We start from the raw sequence: 13,617 nt of genomic DNA on the forward strand, positions 1-13,617 counted from the left end.
CACAATACCGGGTTCTTACCGCGTTAAAATCAGGGATATGAGACTCCCGATATTTCAATACTGTTGCAAGTGCCATGATCACGCGATGACTGATGAAATTCGAGTGGAGTTGGTAGATCCATAATTTTCTAAGGGCAAACATATATGTCTACCCTCTTTCTTTGCCGCTTGTTTCTACATTTGATGTCGAAATTTTCGGAACTATCTAAACTCGCACCAAACTCACTACGACAGACCGCACTCACTGTGTTCTCGCGTTTTATCGCGGTATGTCTTTTAATTGTCATCTACCAACGTATATACCTACAGCTATACATTCTTTTTCTTTGCGAGTCGATGGCGATCGAAACTAAATTTTTGCTGACCAATAATTGGCCACGCTTACGGCATTGTCAGTGGCTTTGTAAAGGTCTTTAATAGTGCAGGTGTTAGGGCACTTAGGACAGCACAAAAGGTGAGCCATAGTTTGTGGTGATACTCCACACTCGCAATATATTTGTTTATATATAATAATAATCGGAAATAAATTAAAACACTGTTTGGTTCATAGAGCCTATTATGACTTAACAAAGTTTGTCAATAACATAAAATCAGGATGACGACAATATAGCGATGTAATTTATATATTATGATTTTATAATGTGATGTAATATTGAAATATTGTAACGTAATTTATAGAAATATTATTTATTTGAAATTTTTTTTTTTTTTATTTGTAATTTTTTTGGCGGTTACTCCACCGACAAGAGCGCAGCTCTTAAATAGAGAGAGAGAGAATTTATAGAACGTGTACCTACTCATGAAAGTAATTGTTGGATTAAATAATAAGGATATTACAGAACATCACAGTATTATCTATCACACAATGCCTAATGTATAATTATGTTTTATGTATGTTTTTACAGTACAGGATCATACTATGTATATTTAGATATATATATTTTTACACTTGTGTTTATTTATATATGTATTATATATACATATTTGTTTGTATTATACGGTTTTATATTTTATTTTATTTTCTGTCCACTTTTGTGCCTTCCCACTTTTATTGACCTCTCACACCAAGCGGGGTTGGCTGGATGAGATCTCGTTTAGAGGTAATTCCACTTTTTGTACATATTTTTTTTTTTATTTTGTCATTAATTTAATTATTATTTACAATAAAGAGTTTAATAATAATATAATATACAGTACTACTACTTACTATTGTGCTTATGTTTTTATTCGTATGTTTATGTCCTTTGTAGGTATATGTTGTTGTGCAATAAAGTATTATTGATTGATTGATTGACTTACCAAGGGCAAACCCGTCTTTGGCCCACTGCACTTGGCCGGCCAAGTTAGCGACTGCGCACTCCAGCACCGCCTCCGCGCCCTCTTGTACGCGGAGGCTGCGAGGAGACACCCTGAAGTACTGCTGCTGGAAGGCTTGGGTTGAAGAGAGTACTGGAACAAACAAAAGTAAGGTTATATTAATTTGTATAATAAAAGTTATATCAGGGGCCTTTGGCAGCTCAATAGTAACCCTGACACCAGGGTTGATGAGGTTGGTACTTCTCACAACCCACACGATAGAAGAAGATAGCTTAGAATAAGTTAAAATGAGATTTTTGTATGGAGTGTCCGTTGTGTGGTTATGTATTACATGACCAATGTTAGGAGTCTTTGACGCCTTAAAGACTACAACCCACACGAAAGAAACCCTCAGATTAGGTAAACGGACCTCGGAATAGTGGAGATAAATGCTTGTACAATGAATCTACCTTATATACCATATTCCTCCGCATTTAAACAGTTTGTCTCACTCGCACCATTCATCTCTCTAACACAGATTACGCTCTATTTCTCACAGCTTTAGATACGTTCCGTTCCCACGTGATATTTGTAAAAAAGGTATGAGGTTACAAATGTACTATATTGTTAGATAGTTGCTGATTTGTCCCAGTGAACGTACATAATTGTTTAGTCGGTAGGTAACCCCTATTGAGGTAGACAGATTAATAAACTCTCAAGCAAGTCATTCGAAATTCAAAATTTTATTTATTTCAAAATCACCGAGAATATACGACTTACAAAATGGAAACATTATTTACGAGTTTTCCTTTTTCAAATTATTCGAATTTTGAAATAGACGTCAAAACACTTTTTTCCTTTAAGTGCCGACATTAAAAAAAATAAGTAGAAAAAACTAAAATGAAAGTGCCATAGTTTTAATATTTTTTTTACACAAATTTTCTTATGGGATTTTTTACTCTCGGCTTCTAATTTTAAAAATAAATAGAAAAAATCTACATTTTTATAAACCCAATAAATGGATCTTATCTTTCCCCTACAGAGTTCACCTGTGTTCTCATTTTACGCTTACTTAACATGAATAGTTGACAGGTATGTTTTCCTTCACTGCTGTGCACGCGATAACCGTTTATGATCCAAACATGAATTCGAAAACATTTCGATAACCATTGATTTGGGCCTGTGCTCGCCAGCTTCTATTTATGAAATAAAAGAGTATCTACAACTTTTGTAAAACCAATACATTTCCAAAAACGATAAAAATTTAAAGTCATTTTTAATACAAAGTTCAATATTAATTGCAGTTTGAAATATCGGGCATATAAATAACAAAACATAACATGTGGTTTTTATCAAGCTATGACATTGACAAATTGAGCCGATTTATCACTTAAAAATACCTTATATTTAATACTTTTTTACTTTGTTTCCAGCTTTGACTTTCAGACATTTAAGCTCAGTCTCAGCACAACATGACGCCTGTGCGGAGCTGGAGTTATTTAAATGAAATAGCGCACAAAAGTTAAATTTAGACTGTATTTAATAATATTTTTAATTGTTACATTTTGAATGAGTAAGCAAGAAGTTGAAGGAAAAAAGAGTGTTACAATCGTCATCTTGTGGTCGAATTAAAAAACTTAAATCTAGTGTTGCCACATTATTTTATGTGAGGATTTGAACAACGCCTGTGGCCCCGAAGGGGTAGGCAGAAGTGTACACTACACCCACACCTCGCTAGCTATGTTTAAGTTTCATTAAAGTAAATAGCCGGTGAGCCTATTGCCATTAATCGGACACAAATCCCGGAAATCACGTGACATCAATTATCTATGAATCAAACATGAATTCAAAGTCATAAAGTGGAATTCAGTTTTCCCTTCGCAGGTTGGAAGTTTGGAAGGTCATACAGTCAGTCGCTTCTGTAAAAAGCTGGACCTGTCAAAACTTTAGGTAAGCGGACCTTGTGAAAAACAGAGACAATGCTAGGGAGATGGTGGTGATATATTTTTTTAATCCACTCTACAATACATTGGAGTTAATCCATCAGAACGATGGATTGTTCGTTTTTTTTATTTTTAAATGTTTCGTGTTTTATGATTTGATTGAATTTCGAATCCATCCATATCGGGTTTTACGTTAAATCAATAAAAAAATTATTTAGCCGCAGGTTTGAATCCCAGAACGAGCCTGAACCACTGATTTTCTAATTCAAATTTTGGATCATAACTTATTATCACGTGCTCAGCGGTGAATGGAAAAATCGCAAGGTAACCCACATTCCACATGTGACCTAACATGTATTGGGCTGGTCTTCCCTTGGAGGGTTGGATGGCTAGACAGGTAGTCGCTTCTGTAAAAAAACCGGACCTAAATCTTCCGGTAAGGTAAGCGGACCCTGTGAAAAACGGGATAAGGCTAGGAAATGCCTTATGAACAAATGTTATTATAATTTGAAGGAATGTTTTGAGCATAAAAATAATTAAATTTTGTATTTTTTTTTTTAAATAAACATAATTTTCAAGAATTTTCTTTTCAATGTACCATTTCTTTATTTTTTTTATGCATATATTTGTACGCCTGCATTTTACCACCTTTTTGTATTTTATGTGTCGCATACAAATTGATTTGATTTGAAGTTGATGCTTTATTAACCAATTGATACTTGCTTTGTACGGATGAGTTTTGTCTGAATGATATGTGTGTGCGTGTGTATTTTGTGTAGGTATGTAAGTATGTATACACTCCTACACTTGATACCATTAAAAACAATTCCTCATTGAGACATCTTATCCTTCACACAAACATTAAAAGGGTCAATTTATAAGTCTCATCGAAGAAAAAAGTACCTATACGCTTATTGATTGCTTTGTGATTGAGATTAAGTGGATGCGACTGCATTCCGTGAAGCATCGTATTTACTTCTTACGTTTCTTTTGCAATTTTTATTTCCTTTTATAAAATTCTTTATGGAATAATTGATGGTTTCATCTAGGTAGGTACTTATGTGTGTAGCCACTGCTGGGGCACGGGCCGTCCCTATGGATGCATAGGGAGATCGGGTCTTAAACCATCACGCGGGCCCAGTGCGGATTGGTGGTTATTAACGACTGCTAATGCAGCCGGGACCAACGGCTTAACGTGCCTCCCGAAGCACGGAGGAGCTCGAGATGAAAACTATTTTTTTTTGTGGTCACCCATCCTATGACCGTCCTTTGCGAAAGTTGCTTAAATTCAACAATCGCAGACCGAGCGCGTTTACCGCTGCGCCACCGAGCTCCTAAAATTAAACATTTGTGTTAATTTAAGTATTGACATAGAATATACTATTTAGATTTATACTACGTGTAGAATGGTATCTCTCCGCTCCGCACCATTCCGGTCGCTAGATTTACCTCACCCCTTCTCGTTCCTACTTTAGTCTAAACAACCTACCCTTTCTTGAATGCAGGCGTGATTTTATGTTTGTGTAATCTAAAGTACTCGCATTCCTGTGTAGCATTTGGACAAAGGCTTATTCAAATTTGAGCAATGTACTTGTAAAACATATCTAAAATTCCCTTTATGCAGTTAAATTCACAGTTAAACACTGGAATATTGTCATCCAGATAAAGTTTTAGTTAACTGTCCAACTGCTTGTTGCAGATCCTTTAACACATGAAGAGATACGACTTATATCATGCGGGTTTGTGTATGTTTAAACCATTTGGTTTTTCTGGTCTAACTGGGTTAAAATTCATAAATAAGTTAAATAGAAAAATATCAAATCTTTATCGAAAATTTTAGATATGTCTTTAATTTATCTGTGACCTAGGCTACTACCCAATTGAAGCTATTGTAAAATGTTATCTATATTGAAATACAGGGTGTTAATGACATCGTAACGAAAACTGAGGGATGATTCGGCTCATTATTCTGAGTAAATATCAAGTGGAATTATAGAAAAGTCATGATTTTTGCGACGGAAAATTCCATTTGATATTATTAACTCAGAATCGTGGTCTGAATCATCCCCCTCAGTATTCGTTTGTAACACTCTGTTTAATCACTAATTGTACTCAAGTAGCTGCTCTTATAATACCTAATACAAAATCGTATTCAGTGTAATATACCAAATACAAAACAAGGATAACTCGTCAGCTTTATTTCACAAATTCGACAGATGGCAACAGTATGGGGTTATCTCGCAACGCAGTGTATATACCAGCGGTTTGGTCACTTCGTACAAAAATATTTTATTAAAAAAGTAAGAAAGTATTGTACTTTTAAATATCTTTATTACTTAAATTATTATATTTTAGTATATAATATTTCTTGAGATTAAATTGTCATATTAATTGAAACGCAACTGCGTACGCAACTTAGATATGCACTGTATTTTCCAAAATATCAAATTAAACAATTAGTGAAATCTTGTGCTTGAGAAAATCGGAAGAAGAGAGACGGAAAGCGAGACGGCAATGACAGTGACAATTACGTCTAGAAATTTAGTTACAATACTGAACATAAATGATTTGTCAATTTTGAGTAAAATTACGTGTTTAAAAAGAGTTACTATTATAATTCCATTTATAAATTTGTTTTATTTTGTAATTGAATCTAAAATTTTATATTTTTGGTTCATGTATTATGTAGGTAAAAAATTATCGTGTGGGCAATGTTACCCTCGAATGTCAAAATTAGCCCGGACCAGAGTAGTGTTACTGTGTGTATAGCCTTCACGCTCAGGGCGTTACCCGTTGAAGGGTGTCGCGTCGGGCACTTGTGCGGCACGTATTAGCTCAATAAGTGCTCTTTTGTCTCGTTTTAGTGCCACGGAGTAGCACGAAGTGCACGTAACGCAAAAGCACGAGAATCGATTATTAGGTTTATACGGATCTACATCCTTTCGAGTGTAATTATAGTTTTATAAACTTAGTGTTTTTGGAGGAACATTTGACTTAGGCGGAAGGCAAGAGAGAAACCACCGCCCTATTTTTCCCTAAAAAGTCGCATGCAGAGGAATGCTACACCGACAAGAGCGTGTCTCTTAAATAAGTGACGATTATGAATTGACTCTCACTGTAGGTCGCAGGTTCGAATCCAGCTTGGGCCTAAAGCAATAATTTTCATGTTTCAATCATTAATTGTCACGTGCTCAGCGGTGAAGAATAACATTCTCGAGAAATGTGACCAAAATGGTATTGGACTGGTTTTCCCTTCCGAGTTTGAAGGTCAGACAGTCAGTCGCTACTGTAAAAAAGCGGACCTGTCAAATCTTCGGGTTGGGTAAGCGGACCATCTGAAAGCGGGATAAAAAGCTAGGGAGTAAGTAGAAGGCTTAATTGACTAGAAAGTTGCTCATATGTCTTCCCTAAAAGTAACATGCCTTGTAGATAAACATACACAACACATCATCCAATTTTTTATTCCAAATAACAGCCCTGGTTACTAGACAAATCAACACGACCAAAATGAATGACCTGTCAACGCCTTGAACACAACGAAAGCGGAGCTCCAACTAATTTGGTCAATATCATAAGAGGTATCAACCATGTCCAGAATTTCTAGAGCTCTTCAGAGAGCTAATGTGATAAGTATCAGAGGTCACGATAGGGTGAATAGCTGGAGTATAATAAAAAGAGGTAGTGATGGTTGTTATCATAAAACCAGTAATTATGAAAGCTTGGGAAACTTATACTGTTACTTGTACAGTGATGCTCAAACTTTATAAGGTGGAAGCTCTGAATCTCACCACTACTTCATTCTGTTAGACCAACGTGATAGGTGAGCCGTATCGCCGTCTATAATGGTCGAGCCAACTGTGTTGATAAATTAGTAACTCATTTGTACAAGTCCGGTACCGGGGTTGGAACCCGCGCTTCCCGATTGAGAAGCAAACCGGTGAACTACAGGACCACAGTAAACGTTACGCCCAACATGGTCTAGAGGTTAGATCATTTGGTTCGCGATCTGTAAGTCCGAGTTCGATTCCTGTTGGGGACATTATCGAAATCACCTTGTGAAACTGCCCTTTGTTGGACAATCAATAATGGCCTACATTACAGGCCGAATTACCTGATTGTCCGAAAAAAGAAAGATTCCGCGCTTCGAAAGGCACGTTAAGCCGTTGGTCCCGGGGTACTAGCCTAAACTTCCACCAACCCGCAGTGGAGCAGCGTGGTGGAGTATCGTCTAAGGTCAATTACATACATATTATTATATTTTATCTGATTACAATATCGATTTTCGTAACTGTTTGCGACTTGACTAAGGCCCTTGTATTCGGACACCACTACACAGTACAACCACTGTAAACATAGACATAGGATAATTATTACTAAGAGTAACTATAATAACCACCAACTACTACCCTGGAGAAACGTACAAAGAAATAACGACCGTACTACAGAGGAGTAAAACATAAAATCCGAAACCAATAGAGGTCATTTGCGGTTGCTAGAGATGGGAAGGTGTTATTACAAGAATAGTGAGGGAAATGACAAAAGTTTAGAAAATTATCGAGATTTTATTTTCAAGTGTGTTTATTGTTCAAACGGTAGCATTTGATTATTTTTTTCAGTTTGTGTCTGGATCGCACCTAGCTATATTTCTTTTTAATAAAAGCTGTTTTTGGTGTTATGTTTATTAACCCCCGACGCTACGGTTAGTTATTTATATCATCATCATCAACAGCCTATATACGTCCCAATGCTGGGCACAGGCCTCCCCTCAATCAACCGGAGGGGGTATGGAGCATACTCCACCACGCTGCTCCACTGCGGGTTGGTGGAGGTGTTTTTACGGCTAATAGCCGGGACCAACGGCTTAACGTGCCCTCCGAAGCACGGAATCATCTTAGTTTTTCGGACAATCAGGTGAATCAAGCCTGAAAAGTCCTTACCAAACAAAGGACAGTCTCACAAAGTGATTTCGACAATGTCCCCATCGGGAATCGAACCCGGACCTCCAGATCGTGAGCCTAACGCTCTAACCACTAGACCACGGAGGCTGTTACTTACTTACTTATCACGTTATAATTTATGTAATAGGATTTATGCGATATTTAGTCAAATTTAGTCCGCAGGTAAACTAATATACGCCATATAGTGAAAATATGCTAAACGTTTTTTTTTTAAATCACATTCTGATGTGATTTTTGTTTTCAAAACCTCGTTCAGACACGCCAGTTTTATTCAAATGAAAAAACATAGGAATTTCCTTTCGGAAAATTCTTAAAAAATATACAATATATATTTTTTTAATTATTTTCATCGACGGAAAATTCCACTCGATAACTACTCAGAATCATGGTGTGAATCCTCTCTCAAAGTTTTCGTTACGATGTCACTAACACTTCGTATTTTATCGATATCAAATGAAATTAAATCATAACATTCTTTATTGTACATCAATTTAAGAGCCACGCTCTTGTCGGTGCAGCATTTTCCATGCTACTTTTTTAGGGAAAATAGGGCAGTGGTTTCCCTCTTGCCTTCCGCCCCGCAATACTCAGTCTGACGCAAGTGGGATGGCGCCCAGAGTAGTTTTTATTGCACAAGAACAAAAATTACAAAAAATTATAAAGCATTTATCGATATGGGGTAAATTATCTATTATATCTGAGCACAGCACTAGATAAGTCGATACTTACAAACGGGATAGGGATAAGGCTTATTTCATTTGAATTTGGAACGCTTAGAGCGGTGGCCGTTACTAGTTATGTAGAAAGTTATTAGAAATCGCATTATACGGGTTTGAGATTACATCAATACCGACTTTTTAATATGTTTTACTTTAGGGTTGCCTAATTACGGGACGAAAAATCCGGAACTGACAAAAAAGGTAATTAAGATTTATTATTGTGAACAAACTCTTTATTAGTTTTATGGTAACGTTGAAAATGCTGCGCACGCATTGTAATTGGCAAGCATAATGCCAAATTATTATTTCTATAATGCTGTGTAAAAAGCTAAATGAATTTCTGTATGTGTACCTGAATAAATAATTAAAATAAATACCCGCTGGACATAAAACCAAGACGAGCCGTGGTAGGACAGTTGGTAGAACGATTGCCTCTCACTTTGAGGTTGCAGGTTCGAACCCACTCAGGCATAAACCAATGATTGACGAATTTGTTTTCGAATTCATGTTTAGATACAATAGATAAGAAATGGAGTTTGGATTTTAAAAGGACTTTGGGCTTTAAGACCACGTAATTAAGATCATCCATATAGGTAATACTCCAAAATGTATTTTTTTATGTCAAGCGGGTCATCATCATCATCATCACCCTAGTATTATCCCGTTTTTTTTTTCAAAGGGTCCACTGACAGGTCCGGTTTTTTACAGAAGCGACTGCCTGTCTGACCTTCCAACCCGCGAAGGGAAAACCAGCCCAATGCAGGTTAGGTCACATACCTCCGGAAATGCATTTCTCGGGTGCATGCAAGCAAGTGCAGGTGATCTACCAACTTGGCTACCCCGGCTCATTCTATGCTTCAGTATAAGGGTTGATGAGTTCGGTCATTGACCTTACAACTTACAGAAGACTGTTAGGTGATATGTAGAAGAATGATGGCTCCATCCATCTCTCTCCCACTAATCGGCAAACGGCCTGAACTCGGGATTACGGCAAATACTCCACCCATTCGAGTTCCCAGGATTTCCAGGTACCCTCAATAAACACGAATTAAAGGAGATTAAACATGTTTCCCATTTCGAAAACATAATTATGACGAAACGAAATTGCACATTTAACATACTATACTTTAAGCTGTAAAGAGGTTTTAACGGGAACCAATTCCATTTTAATTTACTAGCATTTCCTTTACTAGTACTTCAAAGTCGTCAGGTGTATTTCAGGGAGCATTTTTTTGGTAAGATGTCTGCTTATTTCGTAAACAACCTACATACGTCCCACTGCTGGGCACAGGCCTCCCCTCAATCAACCGAAACTGCAGGTTGGTGGAAGTGTTTTACGGCTAACAGCCGAGACGTTTTAACGTGCCTTTTTTGGACAAACAAATGATTCAAGCCTGCAATATCCTTGCCAAACAAAGGACAGTCTCACAATGTGATTTCGACAATGTCCCCGTCGGGAATCGAACCAAGACCTCCAGATCGCGAGCCCAACGCTCTTACAGTAGATATGGGAGGTCCTGGTTCGATTCCCGATGGGGACATTATCGAAATCACTTTGTGCGACTGCCCTTTGTTTGACCATAGACGCTCTTTACTCTACTTCACTTATTAGATGAGCATTATTTGTTTGTAGGTTAGAATTGGAAGATTCATTTCTTGTGATTTATCCGTAGTCAGGTACCCTTCTCCAAGGTTTAAGGGTTAGTTAGGTTGTTTTTTCTCTTCTTCTCCTCGTGGAAGAACGAAGTCAAGAGCAAACCCATTTTAATTAAAAAAAAAAAACATTTATTTTTTTACTTTTCATATCCCTCTCTGTAAAGAAAAAACGAAAACCAATCCCATTTTCTTTACAATCCTTATTGAAATCCCATTCAGCTCTCTCCGTCAATATTTGAGAAGACTTCAAGAGAAAGAGATTAAAAAAAAAACCAAGGATACCTAATAAAAAACCGCCGTAAACTTTGCTTAGTCGTGTTAGCGAAAAAAAGAAGTGGCTTAACTTTGCCAAAAGTTGGGAATATCGGTGCGTGCAACTTTTAGAGTATTTAGTCGGGACAAAGTTGGAAAAGTCAATTACGTTGACATCTCAGGATATTGATTAGAAGAAGGCTAGTGGATGATGAAAAATCGACCTTGAGTTCCGCACACCCTTGCCCAGGGATACGGGTGAAGACCTCAACGGTTGCAGAGGCGGAAATGGGAGCCATCGGTACGGCAAAGCAGGACGGAAGGGGCAAGTCACAAGGTGGTAAGGTAATCGGGAACCTGACAGAGGGCAGCAGTAACTGTCAGTACTATTCAGAGGCGGAGGACAGGAGTCCTAGTATGGCTTTGCAATAGACTACTCTGGGCGCCATCCCACTTGCGTCAGACAGAGTACTGCGGGAGGCAAGAGGGAAACCACTGCCCTATTTTTCCCTAAAAAGTAGCATGGAAAAAGCTGACCCACAAGAGCGTGGCTCTTAAATTGATGATGATGAAGTCAATATAAAATATTGGTGTTCTTATTGTAGATTACAAGAGTTTTAACAAAATTTTATCTGAACGGTCCACGTGACGTGAAGACGTGTGCAAACCGATACACGACACCGCCAACTTTTTAATTCCACAATTTTTTAACGTAACCCTAAAGTCACTTTTCAAAAGGAACCAAGAATTCAACAGTAATGAGAGAGAACTTCTAACAGCTGACAGGTCGACTTAATTGGAAACGAATTACAGACCTCCAGTTTGAAAGACTATGTTGTAGATAGAGCTAAATTGAAAGCGTTAAGAATAGAACCTAAATAGAATAGAACATAATCGATTCTAAACATTCTCAAATACAATAAAGAAAGAAATTCGTTTTAAAATATCAGTTTAAAACGTTCAATAAAATTCATAAATAGAACTCCACTCCCAACAAATATGGAAAAAAAAAACAAAAGAATTCTAATTGGCGGTATTTTTGCTTAATAGTAAAACCGCGGTAGCCCAGTTGCTAGAACACTTGCCTCTCACTTCGAGGTCGCAGGTTCGAATCCGAGTGATTGTCACTGACATTGTAACTAAATTCGTCATTAAAATTCATTTGATTTTTGATCATCTAAGACTGGCTTCTATTTCTAGATTAGCACTTAATCTTTAATACCCAGATAAAATTCTGTATTTATCCTTTAGACAGGATAAAATACCTTTCAATCAAAGACAACTCTTATAATACTAAGCCGCCAATTTTATACAACGTTAATTTGAATTCCTTTCTCTATAGTTAGACTTCAGCTAAATCCTTCAGGAGTTAGGTTTTAATTAAACCTCAGATATTAGTCTAAGTTGCCAAACAGTTTGGGAATTCCTTGGGTACTGTGGAGCGTTTAGAGTTTGAGAGTACTTGAACATAAAATATTTATTAACCTACACACGTAAAAATCAAACAAAGAAACTTGGGGGTGAAATATTTAACTAGATCTAATTATACCAAAAATGAAATACATAAAAAATATATGTCGGCGCGATCAATTTATCGTTAATTATTTTAAGGCACAAGCGCGATTTAAACGCAGTCTTATGACAGTCGCGCTAACGGAACGTTGGAGCTGTCAGTTGGCGCCAAAAAGAAAAAGAAAAAAACGAAAAAATGAGCGGGAGACAGATCGGACTGGCGGTTGTTTTCTCCAACGCATCGTTGTGCCGGGAATATTATTGTTTATGAATGTGTAAAGTTAATTCTCATTGTTATTTAGATATCTTGTGTTTGTCATTTGTTCTAATTAGAAATAAAAGTGGACTTGAAGGTTTAGTTGTTTTCCTGTGAAGTCGTGTGTCGTAAACCTGTGGAAAACAATGTCTGATAACAGTGATCAGTTGGATGATGCAGGTAATCTTGGGCTGGCGCCGTCATCAGAAGTGGGATCTGAACACGATGAAAGTGAGGATATAGGTGGAGGACGTGTAAATGAGTCACAACGATGCGATGCTATGAAAAATGCAGCGAGTGACATGGAGATATTTATGCGAGTCCTACGCGGTATGTCGAGTAACTTCCAACCGTCTACCACGCCCACCTTAGTCAAATTTGATCCTACTGATCCTGAAGCTGATGTCGAAGCGTGGTGTAAAATAAACGAGGTGATAATTAAAGACAAGAGGCTGAAAGGTACTGAATTATTACTCGCCCTTACTCATGCACTACGCGGGCGTGCAGCTACTTGTTTAACCAAGATTAACGCAGACTGTATAACATGGAAAAATGTGAAACAACTTCTCATAGCAAAATTTGCAAAGCCAATGTTAATGCAAGACTATTTTGACCGCATAATTAAATTTCAAATAAATGTAAAGGAAACCGCAGCTGAGGCAGCAATGCGCCTATGGCAATTAATTGAAACAATACCGAAAGTAGATTTCCCTGAAGAAGCTGTCACTGGTTTAGTAATATCTGTTTTATCTCAGTGTGATCAGTATGTTCGCCGTGAATTGAGTGCTAATGCTATAACCAGTAAGTCTCAACTATATCGTATACTGCGTAATATCAGTTTGAAACGCCGTGCTGAAGAACCTGAACCCAGTTATGAAATAAAACGGCCACGGTATAATGAAACACGTACCTCTACTACATCTTTTCAAGGAAAATGCCATGGATGTGGTGAATATGGACACCGAAAATTTCATTGTCGCCAGCGAGAACGTGGTGTTGGTGATAGTGTTCCAATGCAGAAACCA

General features: G+C 37.4%; 1 protein-coding gene across 1 annotated transcript in view; it reads right to left on the minus strand.

The window, feature by feature from the left end:
• The window catches only part of LOC126378011 (kin of IRRE-like protein 1), a 445,390-nt gene that overhangs the window by 184,107 nt on the left and 247,666 nt on the right, over positions 1-13,617 (minus strand). Inside the window, exon 6 of the mRNA XM_050026033.1 lies at positions 1,300-1,449. Coding sequence (XP_049881990.1) covers positions 1,300-1,449 — 150 coding nt within the window. The remainder of the gene's footprint in view (positions 1-1,299; positions 1,450-13,617) is intronic.

This window comes from Pectinophora gossypiella, chromosome 25 (genome assembly GCF_024362695.1).
Source record: "Pectinophora gossypiella chromosome 25, ilPecGoss1.1, whole genome shotgun sequence".
NCBI classification, from domain to species: Eukaryota; Metazoa; Arthropoda; class Insecta; order Lepidoptera; family Gelechiidae; genus Pectinophora; species Pectinophora gossypiella.